Source organism: Ambystoma mexicanum, chromosome 14 (assembly GCF_040938575.1).
Source record: "Ambystoma mexicanum isolate Mex_15411 chromosome 14, UKY_AmexF1_1, whole genome shotgun sequence".
Taxonomy (NCBI): domain Eukaryota; kingdom Metazoa; phylum Chordata; class Amphibia; order Caudata; family Ambystomatidae; genus Ambystoma; species Ambystoma mexicanum.
The window spans coordinates 96,425,351-96,445,919 of NC_090940.1; the positions used below are offsets into that span (position 1 = coordinate 96,425,351).

A 20,569-nucleotide genomic window follows, 5' to 3' on the forward strand; every position below is an offset into this window, starting at 1 on the left:
GCTTCAGAAATTTCTTTGAGAAATATCAGAATGTCTTAGTCTTCGACACGGACTACCCGAAGACCGGTTTTAAAGTGTTAAGACCGGTTGCAAAGATGTCGCTGATGGATCCGAATCGAGAATGCTTGCGGTGTCTCGGTGCGGAACACAAGACCTCAACCTGTACAAAGTGTCAATCGATGACCGGAAAAGCTCTGAAGGAGCGTAAGGGGAAATTGGCCGTAATTAGACTCCCTAAGAAATCCCCTTTGACTAACCCATCAAAATAGCCTGCTTCCGATGAAGCGAGAGGCAACTCTCTTCGACAAAAGAAGGCAAAAAGTTTCAGATCACGGATTGGCTCCCACCACTCGTCGAAGAGGCATCACAAATCGCCTTCTTCGATGTTCTTGTACAATTCCTTCCCAGAGAGCACTATATCTTGTCCCACTAAGGCCTCCACTCCAGCTTAATGGGAATGCTTATGTTTTCAGAGCCAGAAACCCTCCAAGCAAGGCCATGCTCCTACCGCACCTTCTGAAGCTAGTAAGGAAAGGGCTCAAGCCAAATCCTACGTGCCCTCTAGCCCGGGACGAAGCCAGATTCCCATCGAGAGCCGTTGAGGCCTCAACACAATGAGAAATCTAGGAATTCTTCAAGCCACAAGTCAAGACCAGTCGATGTCTAGGTCAGCGGCACCATCGATGCCATCAATGTCGAAAACGTCTTCATCGAAGACACAGACCTCTCTATGGGCATCTGGTTCGAAGCATTTGACACCTTTACCTGAAATACATAAATCCTTTACCAAGGAATTATTTATTTAAGTCCCTCACTTCTATTTATGAGGACAATGAGCCATCTGATGAGAATTATGCACCCTTTGGTTTACAGTATGGCACACCACATGTCCCTGATAGTTTCATATCGGAGGAATCCAGGTTGAGAGACCTACATGAAAATCTGCAGACAGCCAGTGGGGTGGACACTTCACCGGACATGGAATTTGGAAATCCTGAAACAGATGAGCATGCAGATGCCTCTTAAAGGCAATTAATGACCAAGGTAGTGGATTATCTGGGATGGAGCAGGCCTGCCCTCCCATAAGAACAGGATGAACTTGGATATCCTGGACAAAGGTCCTCAAAGGGACCCTATCTTTCCCTTTCATGTCACTCTTCAGAAGAGAGTAAGTGTTAATGGGGAAGCACAAGAGTCAAGTCCGGCAGTTAATGTGAACCTGACCAAGAAATACCGACAGTCAAGCAGTGGTGCAGGAAGCAACTGCTACCTCCAAGCAGGCTGCTATCTGACTGTCTCACCAGATCGGGATAGATGCATGGTCAAGGGAAGTATTTTCTGCTGGAGCATGGCTCTTAAATCGGCCAACTCCACATGTGCCCTTGTGAAATTCACTTACACTCTATGGGGGACTGTATTTCCATGGTCCGCTGAGCATATTCCCAAAAGGTAGGAATGAGACGGGTTCTTGGCCATTGTAAAGCATGGCAAAGAGGCCATGTGTGAGTCTATTCAGTCTGGTCTGGATTCTGCCGACGGCTTCAGCAGAGCCATGGCAGCAAGCACCGTAATACGCAGATTTGCGTGGTTAAGGAAGTCTGGTTTTGCACCAGACATGCATTCTAGACTCCTTAATATGCCCTTTGACGGGTCTCATCTTTTCGGCAGACCTCGAAGGCATCAGCCAAGTCTTTTGGTGCCGCTATAGGCAGCCTCAGCCTTTTCACTCCAGTGGAACATCTTGGAGGGGTAGATCCTTTCGTTACTACTCCTCAGTTGGAAGAGTGAGAGGAATGGCTGGTCAAAGAGGCCAAAGAATATTGCCTCCTGGTGGAAGAGGGAGAGGTGGAAAGCACGCCCAAGCATCTGCATCTTTACCAATGGCCACTGCTTCAGCCGCCTCAAAACCTCTCTGGTCTTGACTTATGACACCCCAGTAGGATGCAGACGGTTTAAGCATCTGAAAGAATGGCGAGACATTACTTCGGATGCTTGGGTACTACACACCATAGCCCAAGGTTACGGCCTCCCCTTTATTCATAGACCTCAGAACAATCCACCGGGAGCCATTCTTTAAAGGTTTCAGATCCGTTCCTTGTGCAGGAAATTTGGACGCTGCTAGAGAAAGGTGCTATAGACCCAGTACCTGTAACAGAGGAACAAAAATTGCTATTCTCCATATTTCCTAATCTCCCAGAAGGACAGAGGACTGAGACCCATCTCACTAGGGATACTTTAACAATTTCCTCAGGGAAGGACAAGCTCAAGATGGTCACACTTTCTCAGTTCCTTCAGGCCCTCCAGCTCCAGGATTGGATGGTGTCATTGGACCTTCAGGATGTTAATTTTCATGTGCCAATCCATCTCGAGCACAGAAAGTACCTGAGGTTTGCTGTTTGCTTTTCTCATTATCAGTTTCGAGTTCTGCTGATCTGGCTGAACTCCGTCCAAAGGTATTAATCTGATGATGATGGTGGTGGCAGCGAGTCTCGGGAGAGGAGGGGCTTCACGTCTACCCCTACCTGGACGATTGGCTAATCAGAGCGCATTCTCCTGAACAAGTCTTGGATCATCTCAGCATCAATTTCCACTGCCTACACAGACTGGGTTTCTCCCGCAATTACAAGAATTCCCACATGATGCCATTGCAAAAGCTACAGTTAATTGGGGCTGTACTGGATACATCCTTGGGAAGGTGACTCCTAAAGACATTCTGCAGATGGTCACCAAATTTCTATTGCCCAGCGTCTCCCGGCCTTCGACTTTTTGAGGTTGCTCGGCCTCATGGCATCCTGCATTTTTCTGGTGCCAGACACCTCTCATGAGCATGAGATCCCTTCAATGGGCTCTCAGGACACAATGTCAGTTATCGGGCTACATGGCAGATCTACTTCAGGTTCCAAGCAGGGTTGCACAGGATCTCCTGTGTTGGGCCTGCATGTACAATATTCTGAAGGGAGAACCCTTTTGGCAACCATGGCCAGAGATAACCGTAGTGGCGGATCGGTCTCACGGGGTGGGGAACCCACACCAACTATCTGACCAGCAGCTGTCTTTGGTCTCCATAAGAGTCCAAACTAGACATCAGAGCAATCAGACTGGCACTGAAGGCTTTTCTGCCGCCTGTACCGGGAAAGAATGTCAGGATAATGACAGACAAGACAGTGGCCATGTACTACCTCAACAAGAGAGGTGGTGTATGGTCACTACCACTGTGCAGAGGGGCAATGCAGCTCTGGTACTGGGCAATTCAAGAAGGAATCTCCCAATCAGCAGTTCACCTAGCTGGGGAGGACGACACTGCAGCGGATGCTCTGAGCAGGCAGAGCAGTCTCCCACGAGTGGGAACTAGCTTTGGAATTACTTCAAGAGATCTTCACCTTTAGGGGAACCAACCAAGTGGATCTGTTAGTTATTGTGTCAACAATGGATTGTGAACTGTACTGCTCCAGGGAATTTCCCCCAAGAGGAGCTCTAGGAGACGCCTTCGTAGTGGACTGGGAGTTTCCACTCCTGTATGCTTTTCCTCCAGTCTCGGTCATTCCTCACATAATCGGGAGGTTAAGTTTGGGAAATCCATGATCCCAATTGCTTCGGATTGGGCCAGGAGTATGTGGTATCTGGACCTTCTGAACATGTCCATCTGCCCTCCAAAATGTTGTCTACAAGGAGAGGACCTTCTCTTGCAAGTGGAGGGTCGGGTTCTCTATCCAGAGGTCAAGACTCTCAGCCTTAACACATGGCTTCTGAGAGGCTGAGCTACAAGGTTTCGGACCTTTCAGATGACGTAATGGAGATTTTGCTTTTGGCCAGAAGGCCAGCAACAAAGTCTTTGTACCGTTGCCATTGGAACAAATTCTGCAGCTGGTGCAGAGATAAGAATGTGGACCCTTTGCTATGCAAGACACCGAAGGTGTTATCTTTTCTACTGCATTTGGCCAATCTGGGGCTCCATGTTAGGACCATTAAAGGTTATTTGGCTGTGCTTTCCATCTTCAAGTGCTTGTCTTAGGAAACTTAATATTTCAAGATACCTTTTGGTGAAACAATTTCTGGAGGGATTCACTAATGTGTTCCCTCCATCTCCTTTTCAGGTTCCCGTTTGGGAGCTTAATCTGGTGTTAAAGTTTCTTATGTGTGCACCATTTGAATCCCTCCATTCATGTCCATTAAGGCTACTAACGTTCAAGACCATCTTGTTGGTAGCACTAACATCAGCCTGTAAAGTGAGTGAGTTGCAGGCACTATCCTCTAAACCATCTTTTACAGTATTTCATAAGGACAAGGTTGTCCTGAGGGTCAAACCTTCATTCCTACCCAAGTTAATTTCAGACTTTCATTTAGGACAAAAGATTGTGTTACCCACTTTCTACCCTCCACCTCATCCTGGCAAGGAGTAGGAGAGGTTAAACCGGCTCGACCCACAAAGGGCTCTGAGTTGCTGCATTTCAAGGTTGTCAAAACTTAAACTGGATGACCAACTATTCATAGGATACACAGGTCATAGACTGGGACAGGCTGTAACAAAGCAGACCTTGTCCAGATGGAGATTGAGAGCACATTCCACTAGGGGCATGGCTGCTACTTCTGCTTTGCAAAGAGGTTACTATTAAAAACATTTGTGATGCAGCCACTTGGTATAGAATTCACACTTTCAATAAGCATTACTGCCTTTAGTCCACCTTAAGTCAGGATGGAAGTTTTGTGAAGGCAGTCCATCATTCCGTTCATGGAAACAATTAATGACAACCTTCTTACTCCGTCCTCTAAAACAAATACTGCTTTGGGAGTCTGTCAAAGATGAGGAATACGTGTGAGGACACAATCCATTCGCAGAACAAGTTACTGACCCCCTGGTAACGTTCTTTCGACTGGATGTTCTTCCCACGTATTCCTCATCGCCCCTCCCAACCTACAACTCAGTAGAATTTCCCATGTTATTGCAGCTTTCGCTCCTTCAGAGTCTAGTATGGTCAAATCTGCTTTGATGCAGGTAGTTCTTATTGAGAATGACATGAAAAAACCGAACTGAAGCCAACAAGCCGTGTGCATGCTATATATGCCTTTGATGACCTCATCCTTGAGACGGAGGCCCTCGGGACATCGAGTTAACTGCATTGACGCACATCGCCTTCTGCCGATTATTTTTTTTTTTTCTTTTCGAACCAGCTGAAGCTGGATATTGGAGATAACAAAGATGAGGAATACATGGAGTGAACATCCAGTTGAAAGAACGTTACCAGGGACAAGTAACTTGTTCTTCTCCTGGAATTGGTTCAGCACCTCAAATAAAGTTCACACAAAAGTCAGGGGGAATGACTCCGTTCCCCCCGACCCCTCTTGTTCAAAAGTGTTTCTCCAACTTTTAGAACGAGGTGAATGACTCCCTTCTCCTGGCACGTCTGGATCCAAAAGGGCTTTCCTTTTCCTCAACTTTCAGAGCCAAGAGAATTACTCCCTTCCCCTGGTATTGGCAAAGTCCCAAGTCCTTTCTCTGTTCCTCAGTGAACTTTCCCTGCCACTGCGATGAGGATGCTTCCCTCAGATACGTAATATACTACTGTCATGGTCCCAGACCCTTCTTTGATGGTTAGTGGACTTGGTGCGCCGAGGAAGTTCTCTGTTGCTTGTTTCACTTGGCTTGAGACCCCAAACCCTTCTCTGGTGGTCAGTGGTCCTGTTGCTGCCACTGCAACAAGGAAGTTCTCCTCAGATGCTTGGTTCACTAGGGTCTTAGACCCTTCTCTGGTGGTCAGTGGGCTTGTGGCCACTGCAACAAAGTTGTTCTCCTTGGATGCTCACTATTTTTGTATTCCAGTCCCAGACCCTTCTATGGTGGTCAGTGGGTTTATTACTGCAATGAGGAAGTTCTCCTCAAATGCTTGATGCATCTTCACAGTAGTTTGACTGTTTCTACTGGGTTGGCATAGAGCCTTTCAAGACTGCCCCTCTTCCACCCCGTACCTTTGTTGGGTCTTTGTTACGCCAATGGCACTTCCTGGGACTGGTGAGCATCTCTCCAGCTCTACAGATTGCTTTTTTTCCTCCTCTGCAGCAGTGCAGTGGCTCCATGATCTCCTGGACTGCTCTGCTTTTTCCTGCATCGCGTTCAGATCCTCTCCAGCGTCCTCAGCTCTTCCGATTCTTCGGTCAGCCAACAGTGTTTGAAACTCCTGCTGTCTATCCCGGCTGGGCTTGAAGTCTTCAGTCCTTCTCGTCTTATACAATGTTGCCAGTCTCGCCCTGGTGGATTGGCAAAGTCCTTTGTTTTTTCTTGATGGATTTATCTTCATGCATCCTCGGGGCCACCTCGTACCAGTACTACTCTTCATGTCTCCTGTGCTGCTCTTGTTCCTGGTACTTTGTTTCGGCAGTTTCTCCTACACTACAAACATGTTTCTACTCAAGGAAGTTGTTTGGCATGCAGGGTGAAGGTGGCTAGGGGAGGTTGGGCTGTGACATTGGCCAATGGGCTAAGTAATGGTCTTATGCCCAGATGGTGAGTCTCTCCCGGTGAGGTCTTCCCGCATTAAACCACCCCCTGGGGAAATATTGGGTAGTGGCCGTACCTCCCTAGCCTCATGAGAAAGGGCTCCCCTGGTGATAAGTGACGGTGCATGGTGAATCATCGCAGTGCTGATTTGTCCATGTCATTTTACTAATGGTGATCATGTTTAAAATACCTTGTTTTTTTTTGTTTTAAACAATTTCTATTTTTAGAATATCCCTCACTACATGTGATCATTTTTCCATTTGCAAATGCAGAAAGGCCATTGGCCACTCAGGTGGCTGGAACAGCGGGTGAGAATATACATTCTTTGCCTGCTGTTCCAGCCATATGAGGCTCTTCCCCCGGGTGGTGCCTTTTTAAAAAAAAAAAGTTTATGTAGTGTGGCAACAGGGAGCCTCTCCCTGTTGACACCCCGTCCCCCAAACAAACCAGCCCTTCCCTCCCCCACCAACCTCCACATTTATCTGCGGGACCAGAGATTTGTGCTCCGGTCCTCTGCACCCGCCGCTCTGGCCACCATAGAAATGGAAAAGGGACTTGGTCCCTTTTCCCTATGACGGCAGCCATCTTTTTTTCTCCCCCCTCCCTCAGGAGAATGGCTGCACAAGCAGCACAAATCTCCCGAAGGATGATAGTGTAGTACATTTTGTAGGTCCACCTGAATGTGGATACATGTTGGCATGTATGGTAAAAATGCGATTTTCAGAATCTGCTCTGCTTGCCTGCCATGGAACTGAATGCGTCCCTGCCCAATTTTCTTACTATACTCCTCCTCCACTTAAAGCGTGCATGCTGGTCAGTTCTGAGAGTTTGTGCTATTTTTGCTTTTGTAATAATTTCTTAGCTTTTATACGATACCATCCTGCAGCACCCATCCGTTTCAAATAAACACACTGTAAAGAAAATAGGCTATAACCATACATCCCAAGTATTGCATTTTGACAAGGGCGCTTTAATTTAAGGCTGTCTCTGAAGTCCAGCGGGGACCAGTGATATTGCCTGGTGGAATGCCATGTTCTCCAGCATGGGGTCTGGCATGGATTCACGTGCTCGTGAATATTCCCCGTTGTCAGTCTGGGAATCCCTGGTAAAATAAAAGTTTCACTTTTGTTTATAAACTCTTTCCCCTATAAACCAATCACTGAGCTCTGGGTCATACTGCCCCAGCCAATGACTGCCCGCTCCCTAAGCCCTCCTCTGGCAGCCATCTTCATATTTTTACTGCACGTTCAAGTGTTGGGAGTCTGTGGACTGCAGGGAGGTCCTCGCCAAGCCCAGGGCATCGTTGACTCTGAAGTGTTACGGACACAAATGGAAGCATTTCGTGACTTGGTGCTGGTCGCAGAAGATTAACCCTCTGAGGGTCACAGCCCCTCAAGTCCTGCCGTACTTGTTGTCATTGGCTAAGGTGGGGCTGTCGCACGCCTCCATCAAAGTGCATCTGGCAGCTATCTCCGGGAAACAAGTTCTCCAGGATGGTCTTCTCTTTGGTCGCAGCGTCTACTCAAGGAGTTCATCAAATGACTGTTCCGTTCGTTCCTGCCGGTGAAGGCGCCTGCCCCGTCGTGGGAACTCAGTGTAGTGCTGACTAGGCTCATGGGAGGCCCCATTCGGGCTGATGCATCAAGCTCCGCTCAAGTTCCTGTCTTGGAAGACCGCTTTCCCCGTGGCCATCGCCTCTGCCAGGAGAGTAGGTGAGATCCAGGCCCTGTCCTGCAAGCGGCCTTACTTGACTTTCCACAAGATGAGGGTGGTGCTGCGGACGCACCCCTCCTTCAATCCCAAGGTTCCGTTGGAATGTCAGCTCAACAATCCCTTGGCGTTACCTGTGTTTTTTCCGACACCTTCATCGCTGGCTGAAAGGACTTTGCACTCGCTGGATGTGACTTGAGCGCTTACGTTTTGGGCCCGCACGAAGAGTTTCCGGAAAACTTATCAGCTTTTTGTTAAATTTTGGCCCTGTGAACCATGGGAAGGCCCTGTCCAAGGCTTCCATTTCCAGGTGGCTCTCCGGCTGCATCACTCATTGTCACCGGTTAGCAAACCGACCGTTGCCTCGCCGTCGGAGAGCCCATTCTACCAGAGCGATCGCTGCGATGACGGCGTACCTGTCTGGTGTGCCCCTGCTGGACATCTTCTGGGATGCTACGTGGAGGACTATGCACACCTTCACGAAATTCTACTGTGTCGACAGGGTTTCCAGGGAGGAGTCAAGAGTCAGCCAAGCAGTGCTACGCAACCTGTACGCTTGAAGGTGAGCCTGGTGAGGAGGAAAGAGTAATTGCTTCTGTTGAGCCTTGCCACCTTCCGCGGTTGTGTTGATGTACTGCTGTGTATTCTTCATCAGCATGTGAATCCATGCCAGACCCCATGCTTGAGAAGGAACAAGTTACTTATCTGTAACTGTTCTCTAGCATGGGTCTGGCATGGATTCACATGCAAACCCTCCCTCCTGCCCCTCTGCGGCTCTTCGTGGTCATACTGCCATTTTTACGTGCTAACAAATCTTAAGATGGCTGCCAGGCTAAGGGAGAGGGCATTCATTGACTGGGGCAGTATTACCCAGAGCTCAGTTTTTGGTTTATAGGAGAAAGACAGTTTATAAACTAAAGTGAAACTGCTTCTTTTACCGAGGATTCCCTGCCTGACGACAGGGAATATTCATGAGCATGTTAATCCATTCCAGACCCATGATGGAGAACAGTTACAGGTAAGTAACTTGTTCCATATATGGTGGCAGTGTTCATGAGTTCATATTTCAAAATTACTCATGCAGATACTTTCTATTCTAAGGTTATAAGTGTGGAGGAGAAGGGCCGGGGGATAATCAAAATGGCAGTAATGTAAATGTTCAGGTAAATGAAGTACTTTAGGTTTATCCTTTGATTGTGACATGTGGTGCAACCACATTGAAAGGCCAAAGAGGAATAGTGTAAGATCTCATTTTTTTCTCTTCTTTTACAGTGACACAGACTCTCATGTTTCAAGTTCTACCTCAGTTCGATTTTACCCCCGTGAGCTAGTAAGTTTTACTTTAACATTTGTGCACAGACGTAAGTGATGAGTGTCTGCTGAGAGCACAATTGGAGAAAATCATATTGTCCCTTTTAGATTGTTAGGCACCTTTTTGTTTTTTCAACTGTGTAAGAAACAACATCTTAAACAGTGTATTTTTCCGTAACCTTGGTTTTGAGGACTTAGCAAAAGTATTAACTTAGCAGTTATATGATAGTTATATTGTATTCTCCAAGGACATGTGTTTAGAAGTAGTTAAAGTAACCTGTTCCGTAATTATATTCTCCATTTTTCTAAGACATTCTTTTCTGATTAGTGCTCCTTTTTTTCCTTGTAAAGTTGTTTCCCTGTCTTTCTAAATCTGTTAAAAATAAACCATTGTTTTGTAAACACTATAAATGTGGTGTAGTGCTGAAGAGTTAAATTTGGTACCTTTTCGATGTCACTCAGAACCTTTTGGCACGAGAACCTAGACCGTGATCTTGATCTGTGTAGGTAGTTAATTTTCGGTTTTGTCAACAGATATGTACAGTGAACACCACATCTGTTCTGAAAATAGGTTGTGTTCTTTGGTCTGCTTCTTGTTTTGTATAATCTGTATACCAGCTCTGCCATACATCTACTGCATTAGTATTAAGTGAAGCAATACCTCCTGTCCTGGGATCACAGTCCTGAAGGGCAGCAATATATTTGCTGTCTTTACTCAATGATATAAAAACTCAGCCCATGTGAGAGGATCTTGGCCACCTTCTTATGGTGAAAAAGGAAGATGCCAAGTGGTCAGCCAAACCCAATAACAGTAAGATAGAGCGGTCAAGGCTTAGTCTCAGAAAGGGCGCAAGAGTGGTCTAGGGCTACAATGAGTCCACACAGAGCACCACCGGTAATTATATAAAAATACAATTTACTCCTACGTCCCGTCCCCTTTCCTCCATACTTGTGGACATCTCTCCGTCCTGTGGGACGGGACCGGAGCACTTTGTAAAAACCATCCACATTTTTTTCTAAAATGTGTCCCTCCTCTCTTTCCTGCGCGGGGCCCCGCCCACCTTGGCTCCGCCCCACGTATCGGCCATAAGTCCTTTTCTCCGCTCGATCGGGGCCGGACGCACTTGCATCCTCGGAAGATTTTCTTCCCTTTTTTCCTCTCTGGCTCTCGCTAGCATTCATTTACTAGTCTGTCTATGGCTTTCAAATTAGACTTTCCAGATTGTTCATCGTGTCACCGTCGCTTCGTGAGGGTGGATCCCCATCCTCTTTGTTTAGAGTTTTTGGGTCCGGATCACCGTTGGGACTCCTGTTTTTACTGTGACTCCCTTTCGGTCCGGGCACTTCACCGTCGGTTGGAGCGGTGGGAGGAGGGGTTCCGACTAACTCCTCCTTCGCATTTTCAGGCGTTCATCGACGAGAAGAAAAAACGCCCGGTAAGTTCTTTACTTTTCCGAGCACCCCGACCGGGGGATACCTTCCCGTGTTCCTCTCGGTCCAGGAGGGGCGTTGATCGCTTGTTACCAGGGTTCGCCCTGAGGTGCCCGTTGGGCCTAATAATTCTACCAGAGTTTTCTCAGAGGGTCTCCGTAAGGGGCATGTGAACACCGGAGTACGCTCAGAGGCCCCTCCTGTGGGGGGGCCTGTTTTAGACCCAGTTCTTAAGAGTCGTGGGGTACCGGAGTTTGCTCTGAGGCCTCTGTCGGCTTCCCTCAAAAACAAAACCGGGTGCGCCCCGTGGTCTTGGCTGGGCTTGTGGTTACCGAACGGATGTTCGAGGCCCGCGCAGAAAAGGCTGTTACTGGGCCTGTGTCCGAGGTCCCTCGTACAGAGGCTAAAGCTACCAACAGTTCTGAGAGGCCGGTCAAGGCTTTGTCGGTGAAAGCGCACCGTTGCCCGCTCTTGTGGTGACATTAGATCTGTTGAAGGGGCAAAGAAGCAAAGTTCTTCTTTTACCGGCAGTGCCGAGGTCCTTCCTTTTCGAAGGCTCATTTGGCGGTTGGTATGTCACAAAAACATTCCAGGCCTCATAGTACCGGCTCGGCCGAGGTTCCTTATGTTAGGGCTAAGATTAAGACCCCTGATCCATCGACGGGAACTCCTGCCTCACTTCCTCACGTGCCACAGTTCCCCTCAGATGAGGACAAAATGGCGGCCGTTCTCGCCACGGCGACTATTTTAGGTGCTACCCCTACAACTACGCCATCGGCTTCTGGTGTAGGGCTCGGTCTCTTGGGTGAACCTAAGGTCCCTTGTGCGCATCCTTACCGGCCGGGTTTTTTTTTTTTTGTTTAAAGGTACGGACAACAATCAGTGCATTAGTAACCAGGCAGGTACATTCTCGAGAATAAATCAAGTCCAGTGAGGGGACCCACAGTTCAGCTTACACTCCTGTCTGATCTGGCGACGGGGGCGAGGATAGGAGCTCCAGATCAGCTTTGCTATTCAAATAGCTACAGAACTCTGTACACACGTTTTTTGGGCGTGCATTCACAAGCAATGTATTGATATAGTCCTCCTCACACATCTGTGTCCAGGTGAGAGCCTTTAGCCACATTTCTAGCGTAGGGGGTGATCGCCGCTTCCAGCACTGCAGTATGCATCTCTTGGCCACTATGGCTCCCACGTTCAAAAATTTAGCAACCCGCTTAGCCCCCGCTCCCTCCCACAGCCCAAACACAGCCAGAGGGTCAGGATCAATCCGAAACCCCACCATCTCTGAGAGGGCCCCGAGCATAGCCTCCCAAAATGGGGCCAGCGCCCCACAGGACCAGAACATATGCGTGTGATCCGCCTCGTTGGATTTGCATCTCTGGTAAACGTGGGGTTGAGTTCGTGCAAGCTTCCCAACCACCCAGGGAGTGTAATACAGGCGATTAAGGAGTTTATATTGCACACATCTAAATCTAGAGTTGAGGGAGACCTTACGTGTGTGTGTGTGTACACATCTTCGCCCACATCTCGTCAGTGATTGGCAACCTCAGTTCCTGACTCCATGCATCCCGAATCTTATAGGATGGTTCTGTAGTATGTTCTATCAGCATTTTGTAAAGGGTGGATATTCTGCCCCTACCCCCTGCAGAATTAGCAATGATTTCGGAGGACTCTGGGTTTTCGTCCGGATACGAGGGCCACATGTCCTGCACTGCCGCTCTGAGTCTAAAGTATTGCAGTAACTCCAGTGGTGAGCAAGAGTGTCCTGGCCTCCATGTCTGCGGGGTGATGAATTTCCCCTCGGTGAACAGGTCGGAAAGCGCCCGATACCCGAGGTCCAGCCAGTGTCGCGTGAGGAGTTTATCCTGTGTGGGGGCGAGGCCTGAGAATGACCATATGGGCAGCCATTTATAGTACGGATGGAGTTCAGAGTGGGGTTGCAGCATCTGTTTCCATGCCCTGATTGTGGTGGTCACTGGGTCAGCCGGGGCGTTGGATTGATACGAGTGGAAGAAGATCAGGGACATAACATTGAACTCCTTGGTTGCCAGGATCTCGAGTTTGACATGAGGAGGTGGGTCTTGGTGTTTATACCAGTGAGTTGCGTGTTGGGCTTGTGCAGCAATCCAGTATCGCGCTATATCCGGCGCGTTAAAGCCCCCTTTCTCATATGGTAAAGTCATATGCTGCCATTTCCGGTGGACGGCCCCGGAGTGCCATAGGAACCGGGCAAACCCCGCGTGTAGGTCTGTGAAATAGTGCTTCCCGGGCCAGAGTGGGACGTTGGCGAATATATATATATATATAGGAGCTTTGGAACTATAATCATTTTGATTAGCGACAGTCTTCCCGCCAGGGACAGGGGAGGTTACTCCACCTCTTCATTCTAGCTTCCGCATACTGTGCAGCAGCATCATAGTTGTCAGCCAATAGGGAGGCTCTAGACAGGGAGACCTGGACCCCAAGATATTTAATCCCTTCTGGGGCCCACCTGAGTGGGAATTCGCATGACGGCTGAGGGGTTGCAGGTGTGAGAGGGAGGATATCTGATTTAGTGTAATTTATAGTGAAGCCCGAAAATGTACCTATTTTGATTATCTCACGGATGATTGGGTCTAAGTGGACCGAGGGGTCCCTGATGTACAGAAGCACATCGTCCGCATACAATGATATAATTTCGGGCGTGTCACGCAGGTGTATCCCCTTACGAGTATGCTCGTCTCTTACACTGGGCCTCATTCCGAGGTTGGAGGTAACCATGGAGCTATTTACTCCATGGAAATTCGGCATGGTGAATGGAGTAATTACTGGTCCATTCCAAGGTTGGAGGGACCGGTAATTCCCCATTCACCTTTTGCCCTTCCCCATTTCAGCCCCATAGGGCTCAATGGGAATGGGGAAGGAGGTAATTACGGTACCGTGAATTACAGTACCGTAATTACCTCCGAGGTACCTTTGCGGGTCCCGTAATTTACTCCTGCTAAAGAGGGACCCGCAAAGGGAACTCGGAATACGGAGGTAAGGGATTACCGGCATCGGTGCCCTTACCGGCGCCGGTAATCCCTTACCTCCAACCTCGGAATGACCCCCACTGTCTGCCATTGGCTCAATAGCCATCGCAAATGATAGGGGGGAAAATGAGCACCCCTGATGCGTCCCTCTGTGTAGGGTGAAGGGAGCCAAGAGATGAGAATTAACCAGGACTCTGGCCACTGGGTTTGTGTAAAGCAGTTTGATATAGGAGAGCATGCGTGGGCCAGTTCCCATCTTCACCAGCACCGCCCACAGGTACTGCCATGAAAACATATCAAACGCCTTTTGGGCATCTAGTGTCAAGGTAACCGCGTTAGCTTTAGGGTCAATTCTGGAGATGACATTGAATAGGCGCCGGATATTTAAAGCAGTGGAACGCTTTGGTCCGGGTGGATTAGGTACGTCATGATGGGGAGGAACCTGTTTACAATAATCTTGGCGAATATTTTGGTGTCTGTATTCATAAGAGAAAGAGGTCTGTAGGAGCCACACTCCTCTGGGGGTTTGCCCGGCTTGGGGAGTACAGTGATAATAGCCTCACGTAGGGACTGGGGGAGAGTGGCAAGGCGGAGGGACTCATCCCACACCTCATGCAAGTGCGGGGCCAGTAAAGCAACATGCTCTTGATAAAATTCAGCGGTTAGGCCATCAGGACTGGGGGCCATGCCCTTGGGAAGGGCAGGGATAGCCTCAGTGATCTCATCAAGAGAGATGGGAGCGTCCAGCTGCTCTTTAGTGGCGTGGGATATATAGGACATGGGGATACTGTCAAGGAGACGATCCAGGTCTTGAGGGCTATTCTCACTCTGCGGGGCATAGAGGGCCGCATAAAATTCCGAAAAGGTCTCAAGGATGGTTTGGTCAGCCCAATGCTGGACACCGTCCTTGCTCCTAATACTGTCAATCCGGGTTCTGCCCCCCTCAATCCGGGCCAGCCTGGCCAGGGTTCGACCGGGTCTCCCCCTCCCCCCCGCCATATTTAGGAGCCGCAATGGGTCGTGCATAATATCGTATCTCCCTGAGGGCATGTGCCTCAAAGGTCTCCAATTCCGCACGTATCTGTGCCAACTTGGGCGGGGAGGGAGCAGAGGCGTATTCACTCTCTAGTTCCTTGAGTTTTGTCTCGGAGCGTTGCAAAGAGTTCCTAATGTCTTTCAGGACCCCAGCTTCCTTAGAGATACACATCCCCTGATCCCCTGATGAACACCTTGAAAGCCTCCCATCGGACCCCATCAGTTGTGTCATGGCGTTTATTGTTGTCAAAAAACGAATTGATATGCGCAAGGATGTCGGCCTTAAAAACTGTCATGTAGTGTCTCTGATTTAAATCGCCAGTTGGAGTGGCGAGGTAGTGCAGGCTGCAGGGTAATGTCGAGTGTCACTGGGGAGTGGTCTGAAAGCGTGCATGGTAACATCTGCATGCTGAGATTCTTCCCCATCAACCCGGCCGACAGAAGGAAGAGATCGATTCTGGAATGACTGTCGTGTGCAGAAAAGTAAAACGTGTACTCCTTAACCAGTGGGTTAAGCGCTCTCCAGGCATCGATTAGGCCAGCTGGGCCCATGTGTGCTTGGAGCCGACGGGCGGCTCTGGATACCGTCCTGTGTGCAGTGCCTGATCTGTCGAGCTCAGTGTTTAGTATGAGGTTCATGTCCTCCCCACCCCCCAAATAACCGGGATCCCGATGTATCTCAGAAGCAGGGTATTAATGTCATCGAAGTCGGGGGTGTCTATACTCGGGGCGTACGTGTTGACCAACAGGCACTCTATGTTAGCTAATAAACAATGGAGGATCACGTATCTACCCTCACAATCTATGTGGCTAGTACGTAAGGAAAATTCCACTGATTTGTGAATCAAGGTTAGGACACCCCTGGACTGAGAGGAATATACAGTGTAGAATTTATTGGTGCCCCATGCCGGGGCTAGAGAGGATGAGAGATGCGCAAGAGCGTGGGTTTCTTATAAAAGGAGAATATTAACCCCATGCCTCTGAGCGTACGCCGTTATCCTGCGGGCCTTAGTGAAATTACTGAGCCCCCGAATATTCCATGACATTAGTCTAATAGCCATGTTACGACTTTACGGGACATCCCAGCATCGCGTAGCTTTGGCCGTATGATGGTTGATGCAGTGACGCACCATTCCACCCTCCAAGCCACACTCTCCTTGCCATTTTTGAGATAACATCCCTCAATCCTGCCACCCCCACCCTCACTGCCCACCCCAACCAAGCAGTGCACAGAAACGCTCCCAAAGACCCTACACAGGCACGCCCAACGGAACAGGGGCATGCCTGCCTGAGCGCCCAACAGGGGCACATCCAACAGTCATAACATGCCAAACTCGGCATTGCAGCTGCAGCGGGGGTCGCTGTTGCCGTTAACCCAACTTGAGTGTGAGATTGGTGAAATACACCGTGGATCTAGTAGCGGTATCAATTAGTACAATACAAGGAGCCATTACAACAGATTACGCATAGCAGAGGATATAGAGAATGCAAGGTTCATGAGTACAACAAGGGAGATATAGACGGCGCGTGTGCCGCGGCGCCCAAGGCGGGCCACTTGTGCGGGTCGGTGTTCGCTTCTTCAGCCATCAGGTATTGGCTCCTCGGCCGAGTCAGGAAGTGGGATGTGGGCTTCGATAAATTTCACTGCTTCCTCCGGGACCGTGAAAAAATATAACTTATTGCGATGAGTAAGCTTCAGACGTGCCGGGAACAGCATGGCATATTCAACTTTCCTCTCCATGAGCAACTTTTTCACACCGTTGAACTGCCTGAACTCCATTTGCACACTGATGGAAAAGTCTGGAAAAATTCTAATTGTTTGAGATTCAAATTTCAGTTCCCCCTTCTCCCGGGCCAAGCAAAGTGTATGGTCTCTGTCCCTAAATCTCAAAACCTTGGCAATGATCGGCCTGGGGAAGTGCCCTGGCTTGGGATGGGGGGGTCAGCGCCCGATGAGCGCGATCGTGAAGAACAGGGATAGTTGGGGATTACCCTTGAGGGCGGACTCCGGGACCCCCACGATGCGAAGATTATTCCGACGGGACCTGGACTCCAAATCATCATATCTTGCCTTGACTTGCTTAATATCGCGCACCAGTTCAGAGACAGTGTTTTGGAGAGTGTGCATTCCATCCTCGTTGCATTCCATCCTCGTTGGGCCTGATTCGTGTCTCTGCCTCCGCCAGCCTGGTGCCATGCTGATCCAATTTGGCCCGCATAGAAGCAACACTTGCATTAATGTCATCCAGTTTTTCGTGGAATGACGCAAACTTTTTCGCCATGGTTTCCATTAAGGTCGTGAGGTCAGGCTGAGGGGGCCACGGGGGTGCCTCAGAGCTGTCCTGGTTCAGGGGTGACCCTCCCTGCTCCTGTCTGGGAAGTGACTTAGTGTATTTGTCCATTGCCCCCGCCTTGTTAGCCCCGCATGATTTACTTGGCATGCTACGGGAGAGCACCGGAGCGACACAGGGCAGCCCTTGCAGGGTGTTAGGTGCGTGGCCCTTGGGCCCCCTGGGTACAGCAGTATCGGGAAGGAGTGCCTCAATCTGCCGTTAGCAGGAATCCAAACTCAGTGTAGGGTCTCATATTGCAGCCCCCCACCTCCTCACCTGTTGGAACAGAGTTCAAGTCTGTCAGCCGCGGCCGAGATCTCAGCTGCACCGGACCGCTCTCAGGGGATCGAGAAGAAAATATGCAGATGGGCCACGGTGTCCAAGTTCGTGGTGGTTGGTAGCAGTCAGCGTAGCACCATAGTCACCTCGTGGGGGGGCGGACGGCAGGCCAGGCGCAGGCAGGGGAGGGCGCTTGGTCTGCGGGCGGCGGGATCGCCTCGGGAGCCCCCGTGGGGCTGGATGAGTCACGGGCAGCCACCAGCCGGAGTCACCACCGCACCCGCCCGTCCCCAGGGCAAGCCAGGAATGAGGAGCCGCTCGGACAGCAACAGCTTCAGGCGCCCCTCGCCACAGGGGGGACAAGACCGGGAGAGAAGCTCCGCCCAAGCGACGCGCAGAGGGTCAGATACGCAGGCAGCCAGGCAAGGAGGAAATATAGTCCGCCGCTCCAGCGGCCTCCGGAGGGCCAATCCCGCGGCGATGGAGTGCGACTCCACAGGGCACCAGAGGTAGATAGCCGCTCCGGAAGGATTAGGAAGTAAATAATCACAGCAGCATACAGGGGCCGGGCCCGCATCCTCAACACGGGGCGGGGCCCGGCCCGGCAGGCCTCAGTCAGCAGGGGGCCGGGTCAGGAGAAAGAAGGGCCCTGCTCAGTGATAGTTGGGTTTTTCACCCCGACTTGGATCAATATGTCGCTGCGGGGATGGCGAACACGATACACTCACTCCCAGCGTTGGATGGTGCAGGGAACCGCTGATGCAGACGGATATTCATCAGTCGGGCACGGAGCTAGAAAGCTAGGCAGCCATCTTGCAGGCTGCTCAACAGCGCCCCCCACCGGCCGGTTTATGATTGGAACGCCCAGATGCCTCTTCCGCTCAATGTTTCGTTGCCCGCGGGGGCGGCTCCTTTGATTTATGTGGCTACGTCGGTGGAGGGGACGGTGTGACACCCTTCCCCGTTACGTCCCTGGATTTGTCCACCTCAATAGAGGCCTCCTCATGTCCCGAATCAATCTCCTGAGGATGCTTTTTTCTGTAAATTTCAAGCGCTTATGCGCACCGACCCCATGAGGGAATATTTCAAAGGGCTTTTCAAGGAGATATGTCCACTGGCGCCTTTGGCTCCACCCGTTCCTCCGGTGGTTCCGCCGGCGCCTCCCTTGCCCGTGGTGCCCCCGCCTGCTCTCCCGCCTTTGCCTTCATTGTCCCCAGTGGACAAGGATGTGCCTGACACGGCTCAACAAGATCCTGATCTGTCAGATGACCCTCAAGGCGATCAGGACAACAAGGACCTTCCTCGCTCTATCAGAGCCTTTTATGACCGGGTACTGGACATGAGTTTCTTAGATGTTCCGGTGGCCGAGGCACCCGCTCCGCAGGAGAGCATGCTTTCTGGGGCGTTCACCATGTCTCCTTTGGAGCGTACCGGCCTGTTCCTGCAGAAGGACGTTCTGGCCGAGGTCCGAAGAGTCTGGGAAAAGCCACACTCGGGATTTTTTGTCAATAAAAAGATTGGCGCGAGGTACAGTCTGCATTCTTCGGAAGAGGTGGCCCTGTCGTCTTGTCCGCCTCCCTCCTCCACAGTGGTGGCTGCGGCCACTTTGCCGTCCAGGCCTTAAGCATCCTCTTCCACGACGGCTACTTAGGTTCTGGGAAAGGAGGACAAGCTCCTCGACTCCGTCAGGAGGAAAATCTTCGCCAACTCAGCCTTGCTGCTCAGGCAGGCCAACGGCGAATTGATATTGACGGGAGCTAACATGCGGATGTGGAAAGGTCTGTCGGAGTTTGAGGAGCACATCCCGGTCGAGAAGCTGGAAGATTTGAAAGGAGGCCCTTCCGATGCCAGGGCCTTGGCCCAGGATCTCCTGGAGGCTGCGGCTCATCACGTAGACACCTTGGCTCGGGGCCTGATGCTTGGGGTTGATACCTCATGGCAGGCGTGGCTGCATGCCACTAAATTTTCTAAGGAAGCGCAAGACAAGGTGTTGGACCTTCCATTCGGTGGTAAGGAGCTTTTTCATTCTTCTACTGATGTAGAGCTCACCAAAACCAAGGATAGCACTAATACGGCTAAATCATTATCTGTTCTGGTTAAAGCTCCTTTCAAATCCCAGAGACCGTTGTCACAAAGTCGACCTTTCTCTGGTTTTAGGGGCTTCTATGACCGCAAATCTCGCAGAGTGGATACTCCTGTGGGGAATAACCGCCGTAGTCAACAGCGTACACGGTTTTTCTCCCGCTCCTCAGCCGCCTCCTCAGGTTCAGGTGGCACCGCCACCGATGAGCCTGCCAAATGAGGGTTTTCCGCGCTCTCACGAGACCTCGGTGGGAGGGCGCATTGCGACTCGTTGGGCGGCATGGGAGACCATCACAGAAGACAGATGAGTCTTGTCAGTCGCTCGAGCAGGCTTCCGCTTAACTTTACCCCCTACCCTAACCCTCAACCCGCCTTTTCAGCTGTCGGGCTCACCCTCCCTCAAGGCCGAGGTTCAGAAACCTCTGGACTTCAGAGCTGTGGAACCGGTTCCCCTTGGGGATCAAGGGGAGGGCGGCTTCTCCCGGTTGTTTACGGTGCCCAAACCCAACCAGGCTGGCCTGCGCACCATCCTAGACCTTTCCCAGTTCAATCTTTTCCTACCCCAAGAGAAATTCAAGATGATCACGCCCAGCCAGATACGCTCCTCTTTGCAGATGGGCGATTGGCTCAGCGTTGTGGATCTTCAGGATGCTTACATGCATATCCTGATTTGGAATCCACACAGGAGATACCTCCGCTTCTCTTTGGGAGAGGAGCACTTCCAGTTTCGGGTGCTTCCATTTGGCCTCAGCTCGGCACCGCGTGTCTTCACGAAGATGTCAGTGATTGCGGCCTATCTTTGTCTCCAGGGTATCCATGTGTATCCTTATTTGGACGACTGGCTCTTACGCAGCCCTTGTCCGATGGCAGCAGAGGGCAAC

The 20,569-nt window shown here is 50.4% G+C and overlaps 1 protein-coding gene across 5 annotated transcripts in view; it reads left to right on the forward strand.

Moving 5' to 3' along the window:
• PCNX1 (pecanex 1) overlaps window positions 1-20,569 on the forward strand; it is a 1,666,514-nt gene that overhangs the window by 583,552 nt on the left and 1,062,393 nt on the right. For all 5 annotated transcript variants that reach the window (XM_069638600.1, XM_069638595.1, XM_069638598.1 and 2 more), the window contains exon 10: window positions 9,476-9,533. In XM_069638600.1, coding sequence (XP_069494701.1) covers window positions 9,476-9,533 — 58 coding nt within the window. The remainder of the gene's footprint in view (window positions 1-9,475; window positions 9,534-20,569) is intronic.